At 37.7% G+C, this 22,395-nt stretch overlaps 1 protein-coding gene across 13 annotated transcripts in view; it reads right to left on the reverse strand.

The window, feature by feature from the left end:
- Positions 1-22,395, reverse strand: part of EXOC1 (exocyst complex component 1) — a 57,519-nt gene that overhangs the window by 25,767 nt on the left and 9,357 nt on the right. For 5 of the 13 annotated variants that reach the window (XM_075127902.1, XM_048848237.2, XM_075127905.1 and 2 more), the window contains exons 3-12: positions 21,790-21,920; positions 18,818-18,977; positions 17,823-17,843; positions 15,852-16,039; positions 14,140-14,367; positions 13,840-13,972; positions 13,554-13,663; positions 12,433-12,486; positions 5,694-5,843; positions 2,552-2,657 (exon numbers count right to left, since the gene is read on the reverse strand). In XM_075127902.1, coding sequence (XP_074984003.1) covers positions 2,552-2,657; positions 5,694-5,843; positions 12,433-12,486; positions 13,554-13,663; positions 13,840-13,972; positions 14,140-14,367; positions 15,852-16,039; positions 17,823-17,843; positions 18,818-18,977; positions 21,790-21,920 — 1,281 coding nt within the window. The remainder of the gene's footprint in view (positions 1-2,551; positions 2,658-5,693; positions 5,844-12,432; positions 12,487-13,553; positions 13,664-13,839; positions 13,973-14,139; positions 14,368-15,851; positions 16,040-17,822; positions 17,844-18,817; positions 18,978-21,789; positions 21,921-22,395) is intronic. The other 8 variants (XM_075127909.1, XM_075127907.1, XM_075127903.1 and 5 more) reach the window with 3 other exon arrangements.

Here is a 22,395-nt window from a genome sequence, read left to right on the forward strand (position 1 = left end):
CAGCAAGGGAGACTTAAGGCAGATATTAGGAAAAGCTATTTAACTGTAATGGGAGTTAAGCTCTGGAATAGGCTTCCAAAGGAGGTTGTGGAGTCTCCATCACTGATATCCTTTAAAAACTTGGACAAACATCTGTCAGGGAAGGTCTACGTTTACTTGGTCCTACCACAGCGCAGGGGGGTTGACTTGATGACTTCTTGAAGTCCCTTCCAGCCCTACATTTCTAAGATTCTAGGAGTCTTTCAGCTCATTGTATTTAAATGCACTGAAGATAACAAGATTCTAGCTTTAACAGAGGAAGAAAAATACATCCCGTTAAGGCAAGGAAGAATTTATCCCAGAAGTTTACTGCTCTCTTTTTTGTGTCACTGTCTTCCAAAAAAAGAGCCTTCTGCTAGTACAGAGCACCAAAAGAATTCTCCCAGCAGACTCTGCGTTGAAGATACTCAAATTGAAGCTTCATTCCAGAAATTGCAAAGAAGCAAAAGGCAAGAAAACCCCAACACAGCTCAAAGACTGGCAGTGTCTGATATCCCACAACCTACTCTGTAAAAAGTCTCTGTCTGTTCCTTACACAGTAATTTTTTCATTATTAAAGAAATGCACATTAATTCAACAAAACATCTTTTAGGAATATGCACTAACTTCCTCAAATGCACAAAGTCTTTTTAATTCGGCATTGTTAAACAGGTTTTCACATTCATTTAAAAAAAAATCAGCTGACATTTAAAAGGCAAAATGAAATACTATTTATCTGTAGAGATCTGAGATGCTTCTCCTCCCCCCTTTGCACAACGGATAACATTAAGAACATGAACAGTGCAGAGCAGTGTATTTTCCTATACTACCACTATGGTCTAATTCAGGTTGAATTTGTTTGTGGACTTCACAGACAATCCATGATTCTGGGATATGAATCCATGAAAGCTGCTCATTAATTCCTGGGTTGGGTAGCAAGGAACTTCCTCCGTGGATGCAACTGCAGAATGCCAGTTCTGTTTCTGTGCAAAGACTGAAGCCTACTCACTCCTTGAGAAAGAGATTCTGCTCAGTCTCTGCATGAATACTGGAGGACATATCTCAGAATGTCCTATGAGAAGGAAGTTCTTCCCTGGCTTACTGAAGGTCTGAGAAAGCAACAGTTTGGCTTGCTACATGACAAACTATAAAAGAATATGTCTATGTTTAAGTAGAACTGTTACAAAAGTAATTAATCTTACACTAGATAAATTTATAGAAAATTTCTCCAAGCTCTTGCTAGACTGAAAAGATTGCTAGGCTTTAAAAAAATATAGTCGAAGTTTACACAAATATGAATCTTAATAGAAATTCTCTTGGCTCTTTTAAATTCACATATGTGAATAATCTCTTTTCTCTAAAACAGAGATCTGTTATCCACAGTTCACAATAATGTGTCATAAGTCCAGAATATGATTACTATGGATAACGTGGTTTCCTCCCAAAGTGGATCACAAGGGAATAGTAAAAAAATAATGGAAAAAAATATAGGGTTATTTTAAGAGGCGGGGAGGAGGCGGGGATTATTTATTTATTTTTTAAACTTTGACCAATAAGGTAAGTTAACATTTCAAGATTCAGGACTTCTTCTGCCCCAAGTTGTTCTTCTGAAAACCTTAGGGAACCATTTGTGCTCCATGTTCAATCATCTGCTATGGCAAATTTAGGCATATTAACAAATAGACTATATCATCTGAAAAAGTGCATCAAAGATTTACTCACTGTATTAAAAAAGGCAAAGCAGAATTAATTGCATTCTTTCATTTCAATAGTAAAATGATCAGAGATTAAAGGCCATATGTCTATACCAAACATTAAAATACATACAAATCCATCTACCTTTCACATGTTTTTCTTTATTATTTGCTGCTAGACAGCATTATTATTTTGGGTATAGATTCCCTTTCATACGCATGAGTGAACTCCTTTTCCCAAAAGGGGATACATGCACCCATCAAAAGGGAAACTAAATACAATTTCCAACCTCAGATGCATGTACATAGCTCCCTTTGAAACTCATGTATGTACATCCCCATGGGCAGAATTAGTGTTTAAGTTAGCTTCCTCAAAATCTCTCATAAGTATTTATTAAAATACAAATCTCTTAGTAGCACAAGTAACACTAAAACACTGCCAAATAGTTTTCTTTGGATAAAATGTTTGTTTTCAAATTTGCTTCAGTGTTAAAATCCCAATAAGTTTTTAAACAATAATGCGGTGTTAGGTCTCAAACAATGATCTGCACTCACAGTGACATATATAGTGTCATGCCTCATTCTTCAAGTTATCTCATTCTACTCCCTTTTAATTTACTACAAGTGTCACACTGAGGGCTTTTGCAGTGTACCTAATACATTTTTGATGATCCCATATTTATCCTCGGACTTTCACCATGCCTGCCAAATGTAGCATCTTTCCAGTTCAGGCACAAAACAGTCATTTACAAAGTTGGCTCTGAATGATTTGCCATAACTGTTTATTACAACACGAACAAAAAACTAAAAGCAAAGGTATGTGTCTCTTGGGAGCTTACCAAACTTTTTTCCTTCTTTGGTTGTGCCCGTCATCTTAATCTTGGCAACCTCAAAGAAATCTTTAATTTCTCTTTCATATAGCCGTGATAAATAATCCATGTAATTCTTAAGTGAAAAACAAAAACAGTTTAGCATAAGTACTGTAATCTGAACAAATGCAATAACCCAGAATTATAAATGGCAACCTGCAAATAAAATGAACAAGCTAATGCTCTTGGTGCCTTGCATCTAAAGATTTGGACTATATAAAACCTTAGTAGTCTATGCTACCAGAAGAAGCTTTGAAGCAACAAATCCACTGGGGTAGGTTGTAACCTCCCCACCAAGGGGGAATATAAATGGCCAGCACAGCCCACGGTTATTGGGGGTGGCCAGAGTGGCAGGGGGACATGATAATTCAATTAATCCCCTTTACAGCCTTTGCTACTGGGCTCTACTGAGCCTCTAGCAGCAAATAAAAAGATATGCTCCCCAGGCAAAAACCCTGAAAGTTTGCCTCCCACAGGATGAATCCCTGCTGAGAAACAGAAGGCAAAGCTAGCTCAAGATGTTATAAATTCCACTTCCCTGCCACCAGGTTCAGTGATACTGGTCCTTTATTTGTTGTATGTATCTTCTTTACTGTAAGCTACAGAAGAAGCTTTAATTTTGGCTTGCATCGTTGCTAAAAAAGCTTAAATTTCAAAAAGAAAAAAACTTCTCACAACTAAAGTATAAATTATTTGACTGTGACTGCTTGATTTATAACTTGAATTCGCTATATAAAACAATCTCTTAGTCAGCACCACAAATGGAAGTGCCCTCTGTAGGTATTTGTTTTCATATTTTCCTCAAATGTTAATCACTTGACATAACGAGTCCATAAATCCCTCCATAAATTGCTAATCCATTCCTAACTATCAGTGCAAAAATGTAACAAGAACCTATTGGAAGAATATTTCCCTATTAAACCATATGTGCATGTGTGTAAGCTCACGTGACAAGGAGGGCAAGCAAATGCCTATCTTTAGGGTTGTACGTGTGCGCACACACAAGCACATACTACACACACATCTCATTACTCTCTATTTTGCCTACTTCAAGGAATAGTAGTAGGAACTCAGCCCTTCCCCAAAGTTGCTAAACCGTTATCACCACTTTTACATACAACGGTAACTACTTCTACTTTCCACAATGGTGTTCAGTCCATTATTTTTACTATTATTTCTCAGAAAGTAAGTAAAACAAATTGAAAAAATATTTAGTTTGCTTAATGATCTAATAGCCACAAACCTGTGCTAGTGGGGAAATCTAGTTTCAGTTCTTGGAAGTTACTGCATTTTATTATTTCTATCAAAAAACATTACAAGCACAAAATAAGTCCTCTTGGCAGTCACAAGGTTACTTACTTTCATTATCGGGGGAAACAAACTAAATAATTCATTACATTTTAAGTTACATCACTAATAATCATTGAGCTCACAGTTAGAAAGTGTTATTGATTTATTTGCTCATTTGAATATTATATTATTCAAAAGCACTACTTTAACTACAAAGCTGCAAAAGAAAAAATTCCAGTAAAAGGACTGTTGTTTTCTGAGTATATCCCTAACTTTAGCTTACAGCCCAATTCAAACAAATCAAAAGAACGAGGAAAAATTAGAACAGGATACCAAAGAAGACTATCAAATATAGTTTGTGTACACTTGAAAGGTATGAAAATGTTCTAGAAATTTACCATTCAGTCTCTGTACAAATACTCTCTAACAGGACACATACCTAATTTACATGAATGCTGACTAAAATGGGGAACAAATTACTTTCTTTGTAAAAAAGATAATTAAAGAGACTGTAAGACGTCAGTCTTCTACTGGGCATTTAACCAACTTCTGCTTATATGACATGAAAGAAGACACAACTAGTTGAATATTTCAGGATCATTTTTAGGAGTCTGCTTTAAAACTCTAATACTTAAGACTGACTGAATTTACAATGGATGACACTCATTAGCAACCTCTCAGTTCCTAGCAGAAAGCTGCTAATAACCAAAAGTTGCCAATAGGCAAAAAACCCACGCCCAGGACAGCAGCACAGAGCAGCCCTGCAGCTAGGTACCCACTACCAATACAGAAGAAAACGCAGGAGGTACTGTGGAGTGGGAAGGAAATCTGGGAAGGTGGGCGGTATGAAGGGAAGCAGCAGGGCTGTAGCCTGAATGCTGGGGCTTTCTACAGGAAGCAGAGGCACTGAGCACCTGCAGGGCTGCACAGCCCCCCTCCATGCACTGTCCAGACTGCTCCAGGAGCCCAGGATTAGCATAATCAAGTGCTTCCCTCCCTGGCAGCAGCCATGCAAACCTGCCTGCATCTGGGACTTTCCACAGGAAGTGAGTACCTGTGGGGTTGTACAGCAAAAACAATGGTTAGTAAATGGCATGACAGTTGCTAATAGCCAAATGCCATTAACATTCAAATCAATCGGATTGGGTTGGTTCCTAGCAAAAAGTTGCTCATAACAGAAAATTGTCAGTATCAGGATTGCTAATAATTGTCATCCATTGTATCAGTTTTAAAAATAGTGTGTTTAATAAGAGCAAAAAAACCTCACTATTAAGGGCCAAATGTTGCCTTCAGTTACACCCGAACAATTACTGTACAATCTGTGGTTAATTTTTCACTTCATGGTATTTTTGAAAAACCTGTTCAAACAACTTACAAAACAAAACTTTTAAAAATAACTAAAATTGAGATTTTTTCCTATTCTATTTAAAGTAGCCTCTAAAAATGGATTAACAATGAGTTCTGTGGAACTAAGAAGATCATTTATACCAGAGTTATTTTCCAGAATTATTTTTTTAATTATGTATGCTGTTAGTGCACACAATGGAAAAATGTGTATTTAAAGGTATCACATATTTATTAAGTGCCATAACTTTGTACAGATATTAAAAACACCTATCTCTAGAGGAGTTTATAGTGTATATCACAGTAAATGACGATAATACCAAGAAAAAAGTAGGGAAAGAAGGATCAGGGATTAAAACATCTGAGCTGTGATTTTTTAAATCAGAATTTAACATTCAAATTGAGAATAAGACACTTATCCAAAAATAATGAAACACATAGCACTAGAGAGAATTTATCCAATATCTGAGTCTCATACCTTTGTTAACCCTTCATATTTTCCATAATCTGTACTTTTTAGCCACTCCATCAATTTGGCATATCGAAGCAAGTCTCTGTGAAAGGGATGGTGATTGGGTAATGTCAGCTCAATAGAGTGCTGGGCAAGCGTGGAACTTTGGTCATGACCCTTGATAAAAGAAAACATTAAAATAAGCATAGAAGCAATGTGTAAACATACCACTACAAATGTTATCTAATTAGACTAAAAATTATCACAGTCAGATAAACAAAAGAAAACAGAAAAGTGAAACTGAAAATTACTTCTTTCACATGTCATTTATCTGCAGTTAATAGCTTAAATGATATCCTGCGTTGGCCTAGTGACTAGGACATTGGACTACGACTTGATAGATCTGGGTTCCATTCCTAACTCTGCCACTGGCCTGCTGGGTGATCTTTGGCAAGTCACTGCCCCTCTGTGCCTCAGTTAGCCCATCTGTAAAACGGTGATGATACCAACCTCCTTTGTAAAATGTTTTGTAATCCACTGATTAAAAGAGCTGGATTACATCGGGGACCTGATTTCAGATGGGACCTTTGGGGACCGTTATAATACAAACAACAATACAGAGACATTACTATACCATACTCAGGGCTGGTAGCACTGCCTATTGAAGTTGCCCAATATTTCCCATTAGAAGGCCTGATTTTCAGTTGCTTATAACTATGACATACTTTAACCATTGGGGCTGAAATTTTCTATGCCAGGTGTCTGCCTCAAAACCGATTTTTATTTATTTATTTTTTTTAATTTCAACCAAAACCATTTACCCATTCAGAAAAAATACTATGTTATTTTGCTTGTGTTAAAAAATTCTGATGACTTTAACTGAGATATTCTAGTGTCCCCATGTTGTAGAGCTTGGACCTGAAATTTGGCAGGGTGGGAGAATGGGGGTGACCTTTATATCATGGATTTGTCTTTTGGTGTCCCTGTGAATATCAGACCAAATTTGGCCAAGTTATAAGCGTCTGAAAAATTATAATTTGCACATACGCAGCAGAGTCTTGACTGAATTTAGCATCTAAACTCACTGAAGATTCCCATCTGTATTGAGCAACTGAGCAAGCTCCAGCCCTGGGCTACAGGAGGTAACAAGACTTTCTCTGCAATTGCTGCTGCAGGCCAGACTGGGTCTGGACCAGAAATGAAAAACAAAAAACTGTCCCTCTTCTGGTCTCAATGTTCCTCCTGCTGAAGCCCAGGAAGCATAGAGGAAGCTATCTGATTTGAAAGCAGAGGGGATAAGAGTCAGATTGGGGGTGTGCGATAATTAGATTGAGACGAGGAGCAGGGGCAGGGGCGAGAGACTGGCAGGGAAAGGAGACTGAACAGATTAGACAAGGAAGGCAATGGAGGAAGGACTCAATATGAAACGAAGAGCTACATGGGAAGACAGGAACTGTTTGAGCAAGGAAACTGGGACTGAGAACTAGTGAGGTGGGGAAGGAATGAAGTATGGGAACTGGGGAAACAGATTTGATGAAAAGCCAAGGTGCGAGCAGAGAACTGGACTGGCAAGGCAAAGAGGAGTGGGGGCGAGGCAACCACTGAGATTGGATGAAGAGTCTGGTGATGGAAACAGGGACTGGAAGCCAGTGAGGGCATGAAATGCGGGAGGAGGAGAAGGAGGACCAGAGGCAGAGAATGTGGAGAGAGGCAGATTGGATGAGGAGCGGGGAAGGGGAGCTGGGATTGACTGGACAAGGAGCTGAGGGGATGGGGGAACTGGGACTAGGATGAGAAGTCTAACTCAGCTTTCTGCAAACAGACCCTCAGGGTCTCAAGTCAAGCACCCAGAGAAAATGAGGAACACAGTAACCACCTGTGAAAAGACTAGTTTAAGTGACTGTCCAGGATCACACAGGAAACCTGGGGCAGGGGCAGGGATAGAATTCAGTTTCCAAGAGCAGCATTCAGCTGCCTTAATCATCCACTCTTCCTGCAATCCACTGCCTCATTCACTTCACGCCTTTTAACTTCTGCAAGAAATGAACCAGACAACTGCCTCCTTCACTATAAAACCCTGATTTATCCCTAGAGCATAGTCCATCTTGTACAGTAACTGACAGAGGGCCTGTGGAAAAAAAATAGTATGCAATCATGTAATTAAAACTGTATCTTAATGCACATGAACAAGGGGACTGAATTAAGGTGGTACAGAGAACCTTAATTCTGGTATTTCCTAATTTTTGAGTGCATATCTTTGCAACCTTAATAATGTTCTTTTAAAGTAAGGGTTTTTGTGTGTTTAATACAGTGGTCACCAACCAGTCAATTGCAATCGACTGGTCAATCCTGGAGCCTCTCCCACTCAATCACAACCGCTGGCTAAAAGTCCGGCAGCACAGCAGAGCTACCATTAAGGCAGGCTCCCTGCCTGCCCCAGTCCCAGGCCACTCCCAGAAGCCGCCGGCACACCCCTCCAGCCCCAGGGGAGGGGCCTCCCTCTACATACTGCTCTTGCCTTCAAGTACTGCCCCCACAGCTCCCATTGGCCAGGAATGAGGAACTGTGGCCGACAGAAGCTGTGGGGGCGATGCCTGCAGAGGAGGGCAGGGGCGCACTGGCCTCTTCCGGGAGCCCTGCCCCAACCCGACCCCCCCCCCCCCCCGAGCCAGCAACCCATACCCCCTCCTGCACACCAACACTCTGCCCCAGCCCAGAACCTGCACCCCCTCCCAAACCCCTGCCCAGTGAAAATGAGTGGGGCGGGGGCCTTCAGGGAAGGGGCGGGATAGATCCTGGATTGCACTTAAATTCAAAAAGTGATCTTGTGCGTAAAAAGGTTGGAGACCACTGGTTTAATACAAGTTGAGATGACAAATCACTCTGGAGACATAGTAGACTGTATGATTATTAGCTCAATTCAAGGTTAGATTTCACAGATTTCATTTTTAAATTTTTTTTAAGTCACTATATACTTTGTTGCACTATGTAGGAGGAAAATTTTCCTCTGGTTCACAACTAATCTATGGACCAGATCTTGGCCCTCACATCTATAACTTTTGTGCTTTTCTGGTAGTGTAAAGGGCACACAAACTGCCCTGATTAGGCAGCCAGTGATTCCTGTGACATAACAGAATTTTCAAGTAGTGTAAAGTCAGCTTAAACCACTGTCAGCCACTCTCTCCAGATAGAGGGGCATTCTTGAGCAGGTCAGAAGTGGCATGGGGGTGACCATTTGGCAGGGTGGCCCTAAGATTATTTTAGTTTGTGTAGTTTAGAGCAGCCATTAGGCTGCTTTAAGTTACATGGATGCCAGTTTGGTACCTAGAACACAGAAACAAAAAAAGATGACTTAGGGCCATCTTCCTCCATAGCCCTTTCCCACTGTATCAAGTACATACCAAGTACAGTTCAGACAGACTTGGGAATTAGGTCCAATGTCTGTAAAAGAAGTGTGTAGAACTCAAAATCTTTGTAGTTTTCAACTGTGATATAGTCATGGACATCTAATTTAAATTAAGAGACTTAAACCTGGACATTCCATATACACATTAACTGAAAAGTAACCTTAACTAAACACTGCAATCCAAACAATTCAGTGTATTTAAAATGCTTTAGACAAACTAGTCAAACTATGATTTTTTTATTATTATTATTATTATTATTACAACCTCCTTTCGCAGAATCAGAATGATAAAGAAAACTACATCCAATTTGGGATACAGCATGAGGTAGCAGATTACATTAAAATGATTCCTAGATTGAGATGACTTTTCTTATTTGTCCCAGCAAAGAGTAAGTTCACACATTCAGATAAATTATTTTTCTCTAAAACCCAGCTGAAATCTTGAAACTAGTGACGTTGAGAGTTGCAGGAGGCAGGCCACACCTTGGTATATGCACAGATGGGCACAGGCCACACTTGAGTCACCTCTGCTGAATGAGGAGAAACTGTGATCTTTGTAGTCATATTAAGTATTGTTTGTCTTTACTGTTGCATATTTATTTAAAACAAAACAATTAAAAAACCAGGGATCAGCTGGGCTTAAACAAACAAGAGTAAGTAATATATTATATCAACAGCAGCAATTATCTTCCCATTTGTTAGGGAGTTAACACTGTTAAAAGGTTGTATATTAGTTCAGTAATAGCAAAATATTCTTAATTGCTCTTTGATGCCCCCCACCTTTTTTAAGGTAGGGTTTTCATAGAAATTCAATGCAGAAAACCTCTTAGTCATCTATTTCATCCTCCTACTATGCAGCCTTGTTTCCTACAATATATATTTCAGTTGTTTTTGTTTAGTCCAGACTCAACTGTTGGAGCTTCCATCACATCTCTTGCGAGACTACTGTACAATTTACTTGATGTTATTGTTAGGACATTCTCAGATATTCAGCCAAAATTTCCTTTGCTTATTTCATCCCATAATTCCGATTCATGCTCCTCTTGTACCAGATCAAAGAATTTCCCTCTCTGCTTGGTATTAGCATTCTTCACATAGTTACAGTTGATCGTGTTCACCCTTTAGCCATGGTCTATCAAAGTTAACTTCGTTCTCCTTATTTCTCCTTCCAAGTCAATCCCTCCATCTTCATATTTTCTGTTGCTCTGCTCCAAATGACATCCAGTTTGTTTAAATTCTAGTATCTAGGGGCCCAGAACTAATATGTGTTTTTCCTCCAAAAATGCCACATAAAAAGGAGTACCACCTCTGGTTCAGTGTACTACCACCTAGATACATATACAGCACAAAATTACACAGTTTTTTTATCATGTTGCACTGCAAGCTTTTATCAAGTTTGCTGTCCACTGTTCCAAAAGAAGAAAGCCCTGCTGATTTATGTTTTCCTTACTAATAGAACCTGATAACATCCTAAAGTTACAGATGTATTTTATTTAATAAAATACAAGTTTAGAAAACAAGATAAGATTAGAACACAGACAAGTAAATGTTTAACTATATCAACTGCTGAATGTTAGCAACAGTAACTGCAGACTTTTTTTTTGCAAATGCAATGAGCTCTAATCTGGAGTTGCATTTTTCTGTTTAAAATGTCAACAGATTTCTAGAATTTCTTGTATTAATCTTTTAAAATAAAAATATATGTGAATGCACTGGTACCTAAACTCTGTTTTTAAAATGAAACAAGCTGCATTATAGTTTCAAGGTTAAGATATCTAAGCTTAGATAAATCCATTGGAGTTTATTCTCTCTTTATCATGTCTAAATAAATCCAGCTGACAATATAAATTGATTGTATATATGAGGAGAAGACTGAACTGCTTCATGTTTTCACATTGCCTTTTCTGGTTTAGGACTGCTTCTTAATGAAACAAGAAAAGTGCTTACATGAGGAATTCAAATAAATCACGCAAGTAATTCTAAACAAAAAGTGCAACTCTCAACAAGATGTTAAAGACAAGAGAAAATGCGCCAGTTAGAGACGTTTTTCATATACATTTAAATGGGCAACCTCTGCACTGAATTCATCCAACTGCCCAGTAAGACAGTATGCCATCTTATAAACCAATACCTTTGACACAACAGATGGGCCACTGTCCAACATGCTAAATTTAAAGTATAATTTGTTGTTGTTCCTGCTACACTGGAAGATGAGAATTTAAACAAGGGCATATTCCTTCCCAGTCCATCAGTTTTTCCTACTTGAACCTGTAGCGAAATCACTCAGATCTGCTGAATGGGTTTTGAATTTGCACCCTCACAATGTGTTCACTGAAGGATTAAGCAAAAGAAGAAACTGGACTTGTGTCAGCACTTATCCAGGCATAAAGATTAGAAATATTTGCAAAGGTAACACAGAATATATGACTGGCTGAGTAAGTTTACTGTTTATTTATATGTCCTCCCTCTGAAGTTTCCTCCAGTATAAAAACAACAGTATGGTTTAGCTAAGTGATAGATCAGATGAACGCAACCAATATATTACCAATATATTACGTGTAGTAAGTAGAGCTAACTCTCTCTAAACTTTTATAAAAAAGCACTATCAGGAGCATAAAATTAGAAAAGCAAGTTCTCAATAAATCTGCCCTTAAATACACAACCATCCTCTTACTGCACTGTCCAGCAAATCCAACATTCCAGCTTCTCTAATGAGAACCATTTACATAGGACTTGAACACTATTGTCTCTACCTGTTCATTTAGACACACTGATAGATGAAGAAGTGGGATGCCACAGATTTGGGGTTTTTTTTAAATGTAAGGGAGGATAAAAAAATTAGAAAGAGCAGAAGCTAACAATGACAATTCCTAAGCAGATCCAGCAAGTTATTTTACAGAGTAGAGAAATACTTGCCATTATAGGGAGGACCTGCACTGCCAAATACAATGTCATGTGCACATGGGATTATCCTGCATTGGAAAAACTTCATTTTCTGCAATACCTAGAAAAACTACTAGTTAGCATCTCAGCCAGCTTTTTTTGTTTGGTGCTGTTTGTATTGGTTATGCACAAACATTTTCATTTTGTGGCAAATGTAATAATAGTTTTCTTCATGCAACTTGTCACTTCACTACCTTAGTTATGCCTCAGAGGCCATGTGAATGTTGTCTGTCCACTAACAGACACACAAAGCTTGAGTGCGGATATGAACATTGGAGGAGGAGCCCTTATACCCTGCAATCAGTAAAGGCAAGTTTCCTATTTATGAAGCCAAAGCTGCAACTACTAGTTAGATTTAGCAAGCTTTTAAAAACAAAATAAAATTAGAGAAGCTTGAATCAAACCTGATGTACTCACAGAAACCGAAAGATAGTAGGACCTGTTATAGAGCTGAAGAAGGGTCTGAGCAAACTAATTGGAGATAAAATACAGGAATAATTACAAAAAAAAAAAAAAGTTGAAAATTGAAAGGTGCTAGAAAATCCCACAACCCCACACAGAAAACAAGTTCAGCACAATATGAATTTGAAATAATTTAAAACAACTATCAAAACCACAGCAAGACAATTCTACTTGCTGCAAGGTCCATACAAAAAAAACCCCACAGAATTGCAGAAGCAAGAGTTTTTTTAGTCTCCTCTGCTTGAAACTAGCCCTGTAAACACTTTAATCCAACACCTTCTACAAGTCCTCAGTTCAAACCTCCTCCACCCATATTGTAAGATTTTAAAAAGTTACTTCACTTACGATTTTAGAACAATTCAACTACAGAACGGGGAGTATACCACTTGCTCCACTACAAGAAATATCTAGATCAAAGTCCTACTAAATTGTGTAGGACTCATCCCTGCTACAAATACAATCATATCAGGCAGCCTATTTACCTTATGTCCAAATCCATGCTTATATCATAATTCCAATTTGTTGCATAGACTGAAATTCAGCCATGTTTTGTAACCAAGCTACATGAAGAACTGGAACAGTGGCATAACCATAGATTTGCAAATAGTCATAATACAATTTCCTTGATGCAATTATATCTGTAGTGGAGATGGGCCCTTCTGTGGTAGGGAAGGGTCCATCTTTTAATACTCAGTCTGGCTCTGACTATTGCTCTTTGTTGTTTTAGCTATCGAACTTTAAGGCTAAAATAAATGACTATGGTTATATCACAAAACTGAACCTTAAGGTACATGTCAAATTTAATATAGATCATTTTGTGCAACAACGTATAGATGGTCATTTCTGTGGGGTCTAGTTGTTAGAAACCATTAGAAATCTCTCTACTTGAATTTAGTATTCTACACAATTAGACTATTGTAAATAAATGTGTCAAAGTCAGGTAAGTTATCATGTGGATCAGAAAATGTACTTGGATTTCAGTTAATCACATCAAACTTTATAATGGTTTGTTTTCAAAGTTTTCAAAAAGGCCATCTAGCTGCAAACTTCCAGATTAAAGAAGCCAAGTAAGTTACCTGCTGAACGAACACATTGTTCAGATGACTGGCAAGTCTCCTTGCAAATTGTTCACGTAGGTCACTGAACCGCTGTTTTTGCTGTTTGACTGCATAAAGCATATCATGTCCTAAAAATCACAACAGAAAATATTTTAAGACTTATGGTTTTTTGTTAGGAGTGGAAGAAGCTACAGAGCAAGATTCCCTATGTGTGGAAAAACTATCCAAAAACCTGAAAGGAGAGGTACTACTGTAACAATGAGAGTATTAAATTTTCCCTTATTTTATTTAATAAAAGCGTTACCTGGTCGAAGAGCTACATTCATACACTGCAAAAGGGCATCAGCTGCATTAGTGCAGGCTTCAATGCCTCGAGAAGACGCCAGATCCCCCTCCTGGAGGGCCTTTATGTGACCTTTTGCCAAATCCATATGATTCTAAAAGATAACATACAAGTACAGTATATAAGCAAAGCACTGGCTCACAGTTTAGTTTCATGCTACTCTATTAGAAGAAGACAGCTATTATAAGACACTTCTAAAAATAAATAGTTACTTCCCAATACAAAAGGTTTCAGATTTCAGGCCATAATTAACATGCTTACAACTAGGAATTCTATCTCCGACAGCAGCTTCACATTATTCGTGTTGCTGAGATGAATTAGGTGGTTGCTTTCTGAGATCTGATCCATTTGCTCTTTTACACTCTGTAGCATTTCCTCATAACTGCTCAGCTTCAGCTCAATTTGATCTACTTCCTTCAGAGCCTCATCCAGCAGCGTCATCAGGATGTTCACTTGTTTCTCAGAGGCCATGATTGACTGGATGTTTGCCTGCAGAGCAAATAGTTTGTGAATAACAATTTTATACGTTTTTTTACATGGCACCCTCATGACTATCAAATACTGTACCTCCCAAAATGTTAGGTTGTTCTGGCTCTCTCAATTTCAATTATGTTAAAATATTAATATTTTAAGTATTACTGACCACAGAGTAGGTTCCTTAGGCCATGGCAGAGTGTGGAATCCTCTTCTTATGAAAAATCAGTAAGAATAAAGTTTTGTTCTAGTTTTCTCAGTATTCTAATATTAGTCTGCATGCAAAGGCTATAGTCACAGAATAGTTTTAACACTTTGGTCCCTGTGATTAATATTTTATGGTTTTGCCCTATGGAAAGCTGGAGTTAGGGAAACTGTTTAATTGGTAATACAACCATGTTTCTACATAAATCAACCCCATCCAGGAAAAAACAACTTGCAAGCGTAAGGCAAAAATATAGTTTAGACAGTTAAAAGCTGTCTGTTCTGCATTTTGGAATCACCGAGTCAGCCCCACTTTCATTAAGTTCACTATGTGACAAAGCACTGGCAGTTTGTTTTGTTTTTTTTAAATAAGTTACTGTCTAAGATCAGTCAGTCCAATTCTGCAATACTGTTGCATTAATCCAAATCTCCTAGCTGACACTGCTTGTCACCCTATCCTAAGGTGAGCGGAATATTCTTTTAAAAGTTAACACCTCTGTTATTGTCTCAATTTATTTTATAGTGTTCTCATTGTATAGAGTGGACTCATCACAATTTGCTTATCTTTTTATTAGTCGATTTACATATTTCATAGTTGGTTTACTAAACATATATTTATGGATCACAATTTTCCTTCATTTGTTTTTTGGAAGAAGAAAACCTCTTCTAGAATGCCTTCCTTTTCCTTCTCTATTCTTCACCTGATGTCCATTCGGCTCATTTTAGAAGGCGTGGAAATGGCTTTAAAGTTCTTTAATTTAGGTACTAGTGAACATGCAATTCTTCTGTACAAAGATAGCAATATATGTATCCAGTTAACTGTAATATGCAAGATACTCTTTCTTTAGCCTCTACTTTAAAATGCACTGTACATGTTCAGACAAATATAAAATGTAATAAATGCACAAAGCAGAAGTCCATATATTAAGATTCCACGATTGTGTCTCCGTGTGTCACTCTGAAGCCAAGAATGTCTGTTGAATCAACATGATGAGATGGAAGCAGCTACAAGAATTGTTGAGAGCTCTTTTTGTTTAGAATATGAACAGGTTCAATTACCACTGGGATTCGTGGTCTCATACCATACAATTTAAGTTCTCAGCCATTTTTGGCCTATTTTAAAAACAAAAAAAACCACCACCACATTTTTTATGAATTACACCTGTGCAATAGCTCCAGCTTTCAGTTACTAGTTAAATTATACTGCCGTGGGCAAAAATGCACTCAACTGAATTTAACAAGGTATGCTAATTCATTATAACACTTAAAAAAAAAAAAAAACAAGAAATCCTTACCCCATCTAACACCTGCAGCTCTCTGGATAACTTTTCTGCAAAGGCTTCAGCGTTAGAAATGGCATATTCACAACCTTCCATCATTATTTCAATGTCCTGTTCCTCTCTTGCATTTAATTCTTGATACTCATCCACAGCTTCTTCATCTCCTCCTGTTACACTCTGATTTTCTCCACTTGGAACAGATTCTTATAAGGGGAAGGGGGGGAAAGCCACAATGAATTCATTTTTGTAATAAAAAAATACAGAAAAAAGTGCTACCATTTTAAATGGAGATAGATAATTCAACCTCCTTTAAACAAAAGTAATTAGATTAGACTTAAAGACAAGGCCACATCAAATAGAGGAAAGGAAACACACACAATACAATACAATACAAAAACAAACAAGCATGCATGTGGGCTAAGCCCTATATTTACTTCAAAATCTTTTGTAGGGTATAACAGCCAAAGTTAAACCTTCACACCAAGAAAGTTTGGAGAATTTCAGTAACACATCACAAGACATTCCCAGTTCATTCCTACCCAATTCCACAAGCAAGCCAAGAAAGCCTCATGGTCACTGCTACTGAAGACTGCTCATACAGTTAGCAGACTCAGCCAGGATATTACCTATGTAGACTGCTAGGAGAAGATCACCAACTACAGATGATATCTCCACCTTTATACTAAAACAAATTAGTAGAATTGGAGGCCACGTATGAGTTCAAGAAGCAAGGGGACTTACTCTATTACCCACGACGGAAAGTTAGATAAAGGGTAGCAATTGGCAAGATAGTTAATGTCAAGAGATTGTTTCTTTGGCAGGGCCACATCCTACTTTCACAATCCTGAATAATAGGTCTCAAACCTCCCACACTGGCCTTTCCAGCCATTAGGTGCCAAGGTTCAGCTCACAGGTAGATGTAAACAATTTTCCGCAACACATCTCACTGAGTTAAATCCAGTGGAGCCCACAAAGGCAGTTTACTAATTCCAAAATGGTAGCCGCTAACACAAAACCAAATGAGCCCTAATTGGCTGATCTTTTTGAATGAGCAGGGAGAAAATGCACAGATGCGTCCAAATATTTTTCATTAATTTCATGATTTTTAAGCAAATCTCATAGTTTTGGAGCCTGAGTAATGATTTTTGAATGCATGCGGTTGGCAGTGCTGTTTATTGGTAATTACTTTAAATTGAAAGTGCTAACATTTGTCACTCTTGGTAGCAAAAATGATTGGAAATTTGTAGAAATGCCGATAGAAAAATTATGACACCCAAATTCTAATTTGATATGCAGATTAATTAGCGCTGCATTAATCCTGAGCTTGAGAATACTTTTGTAAAAGAAGGTTTTCTTTTACAAAATGCCTGAAGTTAAACACCTAAATAAGTGGCCTGATTTTCCAGGGTACGAAGCACCCAACAAATTCCACTGAAGTTGGTGAAAGATGCTGGGTTCTTAACACTGCCCTTCCACCACCCAAAAATCAAGCCACTTATTTAGTATTTAGGAGCCAAACCTTAGGCACTCATTTTTGTAAATCTTTCCCTCTGCCTCTAAAATAGGCTAAGAGTAATTCACAGAAGAAAAAACTGTTCTATAAATAGAAACTGAATTCACTGAGTAAGAGTAAAATTGATGCTCAACAGAAATTTCCCCACAGGAACAGGAAACAATGAAGGAAATGAGGATTACACCTAAAGACATTGATTAAAATAATCCAAACAAATATTAGCTGAAATCTGCCACAGGTTTCAGTGTTCTTTTGCTGTCACAGTAGTAAGCTTATGGAAACAGTTTGAAGACAGTGATCAAAAAAGCATACAAGACATTAATATAGTCCCATACACCTTCTATCACACACCTGAAACTTGCTTTCTCTAGCAATTTGAAAAGATATTCAATGAATTATTTCAAGAGAACAAAAGCAACTTAATTACCAAAAAAATCATTACACAAAAGAATAAAGGAAAAGGTGTTACGCACCTTCTGCAACTTTAGGTAGTTCTGGAGAATAAAAAGGTGTGAAAAAAGCAGAGGAAAGGAAGCAAAGATTATTAGCTGGGCAGAGTATGAACATTGTGTGTGTTTTTTTAAATGGCAACAAGGTTGAATGTTACAACATCACAAGTTTTGAAAAATTTGAGTTCAACATTAAAAAAGTAGGTTCCCAAGGAGTTTTTCACCTGTAAATACCACTTGAGTCTAATGGCTTGAACTCAAGCGTATCTACACAAGTCCTTTTAATTGTTTAATACGAGCATATGACTTTTGCCATTTCTGATTAAATCAATCCATGAAGTGCCATCATTTCACTGCAATTTATACCAGATTCTAGCCATCTAAATGTTTTAGCCTTTTACAGTTTTACTTATATTATGATGATACAGAATAAGTTTACCCTGTTACATCAAAGACTGCTCAAATAAAATGGATTAGTCACTACATGCAATTAAATCCTACAAAGGTATTCCAAGATTTATATAAAAAAAGAGTATTAGATTACCCTGGAATAATCCTAAACAAATGCAAAAAATGAAGTTTACACACATTTGTATAACATAGTAAGATTTATACAACTGCACAAAGTTCTCCTCCTCTTAGATTTACTATGTAAAACCTTATACATTATCTTTATTGTTTTAGGGAGTTAGTGAATATTTCAATATTCACAAATTATTCTGTGTCTCCAGCATACAGACTGTTTCATTTGTAGAAAATGTCTTGTTCTATTTGTTAGAATAGTTAACCTGCTTTCCCCACAATACATACTTGTTCATTTGAAGCTACCTTTACCAATAGTGTAGTAAATGTGGAGAGATATAGTTCCTAGTATTTAAGTCGACCAATTGAATTAGTTAGTATTCCAAAACCAGACCTTGCATTTGCTTTTTATACACTTTAGTGAATATCTTTTACCATGATGGTGTAAAATGGTAAGTTTTGTTTGTTTTAAAATAAACACCATTATTGAATGTTACCTTCCAAAAGCTGGGCACTAACATTTATGAAGTCAATTTTCTTTCTAAGATATCTCTGGTTCAGTTTCCAGATACATGAAATGAAAGTGTTCTTTTCTGCTGTGCTGCTGGCAACCCATTTGTACACTTTGTCGAAATGCAAGTCAAATTCAGGATTTTCCTGCAAAAGACAAGAGAAAACTCATCAGGCTCAATTGGTTTTCCAAATAGTGGAATTACAGTTTCTAGTTTTTAAAAAAGTGGTCTGATGGTGGGACAGATGGAAGCTTTACTGCTGTCAATTAGTGGGTGTTGTGCTGAGATAGCAGACATACAAGTGTACTTTGATCATGGAGAGGCTCAGGGACTTCAGGTAAATATTCCAATATATATACATTCCAAAATATACTGTATGATGGGAAAATAATTCAAACCTTGAGGTAAAGAGATTACAGATTTGCATGAAGAACAAAACCATTTTCTTGAACTAGATCTGGTGACATTCTCACAGGATATGAAGACTCCTGTGACAGATCTTGGAGATTCATTTACCAGTACTATTTGCCCAACATGGTGCAACCAAAATGACCTACGCCTTGTCCTGTCTTATCTTTCTGACCACCAGAAGCAGCAATGGAACCAACAGGAAGGCATACAGTTGATCTTTGCCCCAATACAATCGGAACGCATCTGTTACTGCATCTTGAGCAGAACTATGGACTTTTTCTGCATTTTAGAGCTTTGTAGTTGCTCCCATCACTGTAGGATTTGAGCACTGGTGGATAGAGAACCAATGAGCTGCATTTATATTGCAAGATAGGGTTTTAGTTTTTGATGTAATAAGTCACTTACAAAAAGTAAACAATTTCAATTTTATTATTACATTTATCTTGTTGCACCCACCAATGAGAACGCTGCCTTGATTACACTGGATTAAAAGCTTCCTTTCATTAGCCACTTATATATCCAGCATCAACTGTACTGAACATAGCCTGATTTAAACTCGTCTAAGCACTTTAGAATACCTACCTTTCCTCCAGTGAAAGTTTCACATCCTCTTAACGCTATACATTCTTGCAAATTAGACTAGCATTTACTGCGACACATTACTTGTATTGCCGCTAATGTTTCTCCTACAAGCAATTGGCACATGAAACTGGACATGATGGGAAATGAAATCTTCATTAGGACTATTTCCCACAAAGCACTATAAAAGAATCTCAGTTGCCTCGTCAGTATCAGCTGCTAAGTGTGATGATTAATGATACATTATAAAAAGTGTGCACGCATACACAATTTTATGGGTGATGTGCATTATAGATGATGTGCGATGTGAAAGGCAAGGGTCCTGTGAAAAAAATAGTGTGTGATCCTGTAATTAAAACTATTGTAATAATGCATTCTCACAAGGGAGCTGAATTAAATTAAAGGTGCACAGGCAATGTTAATTCTGGCTTTTCTTAACTTTTGAGTGCTTGACTTTGCAACCATAGTTTTTATAAGCTATTTATAAATAGCTTAAAAATAGGACATACATAGAGAACACACACACTTCAGAGACATATTAGCTTCCACGGAGTAAAGTCACTTGCTCTGAAAGTAAAGCCTTGATAGAAACAATACTTTTAGAGGAACCCTGACCCATAAGGAAGTTATTTCCCTAAATTAAATGTAGATTTTCTTTTTAATTGTACTCTTCTTAAAAGTTACAACCAACGTGTGTGTTAAACATATATTACAGGAGTAATAAAGTTAAGTGTATTCACCCTACTCTTGATGGAAATCTTCTACAAGCCGGTAAATCTAAATAACTTTTTTGATTATTCATATATAATGCCAATAGGCAGAACATTAAAGGGAAGAAAGAACGAGTAACGTGTGGGCTGGTCTACACTACCACTTCAGTCAATGTAATTTACGTCGCTCAGGGGTGTGAAAAAAGACAACCCTTGAGCGACGGAAGTTACGTTGACTTAAGCGCTGTCCACACCGGCACTACGTTGGCAGGAGGCATTCTCCCATCAACATAGCTTCCGCCTTTTGCGGAGGTGGAGTAATTATGCCAACGGAAGAGCGCTGTCCTGTCAGCAGAGCGCATCTTCACCAGACGCACCACAGGGGTGCAGCTGTGCCAATGTAGTGCTCTAATGTAGACCTGCCCTGCGTTTTGTCCCCACCACTCCCATCTCCAGTTACACACCAAGTTCTGAGGTATGAAATACTTAACAAAAAGAAGGAAAAGTTACCTTCTACAGAACAGAGATGATTTTCCAGGGCCAAAACCAAGTTACTGTTGTGGGCATGCATAATCTAGGATTTATGAAGAGGCAAAATACCTCAGGGCCATATACTTTTCAACAGATGGGTTAATGTTCTCATTTCTTGGGGATGGTTTACAAAAATGTATCTTATTACCAAGTACATTTGTTTTAGACAGCTCTATCTAGGTTCTTATATATTGCTCATCACCACGGTTTCAAAGTGCCTTCTGGTACAAGCATTACTTAAAATCTAGCATGAATTATATATCAGCAGTAATGCTTTCATTCTACAAAGGTAGTCCATTTCAAGGGGACCTGAATTTGGAGGAGTAAAGATTTTATACAGCACTCAAACTGGCGAAAACAAGTAGTATTCTCTCACAAGTTCTTGCACACAAGCCAAGCTCTATCTACCTGAGATGTCTCTGACAGACTATGTAGAATAGATATTGAGAATACTATCACATGGCTCTTCTGGCTCCTCAGGCTTAGCTCCCCCTCACTGGAGTTCAGATTTGGGCAAGGCAGATTAGGGCACACGCAAAATGGACAGATGGATGCCGTCCCAGTTCCCAACCCTCATGTGACGTTAGAATCTAAACTTTGTGTAGCTCACAGTTAAGAAGTTAACTTGGACTCGACAGAGCTCTGAATGAAAAACTTTTAAAGTCTCTATATAGTTAGGGAGACACATTCTAAACACAGGTCACACAAGCGTGAATGAATACATACTTTAACAGCATCTTTGGCATCAACAACAGCAAGATCTCGAAGTGCCCATGCTGTCTGTCTTTTGTAGAAATCGCCCTTATCAGATTTCTTCACCTTGACCACATTTACTTGCACTGGACGTTCTGTTGTCACTGTTAAGTACAGAATTACTTTCAGCAAAGAGTAGGGGCTATTTTAACCAGTAGTAATGTCAACTTCTTGTCTACATTTGCATCTGTGATTCTGAACAGATTTTCCCTTTCAGACAGTTAGCTTAAAGTCTCTATGTGTTGTAAAGGGATTCCTTCAGACACAGACATGTATCACTGCATAACTTCTAAAATCAGCTACAGTGCGGTGTAGGCATTTGTTTTCTTATAGTAGCCCTAAAATAAAGTGATGAGTTTAAAGAGCAAAGCTGCATCTATAATGTAAAACAGAACCAAGGACTGACACAACCAAAATTAAACCCCCCACAAATATGGGCCTGACATAATATATTATTATTATTTATTAATTTGTATTATCATAGCACCTATGAGCCCCAGTTATGGACCAGGACCTCATTGCACTATGTGCTCTAAAAACACAGACCAAAAAGATAGTCCCTGCCCTAAAGAGCTTACA

The sequence above is a fragment of the Caretta caretta genome, chromosome 4 (genome assembly GCF_965140235.1).
Source record: "Caretta caretta isolate rCarCar2 chromosome 4, rCarCar1.hap1, whole genome shotgun sequence".
In the NCBI taxonomy this organism is placed as follows: domain Eukaryota; kingdom Metazoa; phylum Chordata; order Testudines; family Cheloniidae; genus Caretta; species Caretta caretta.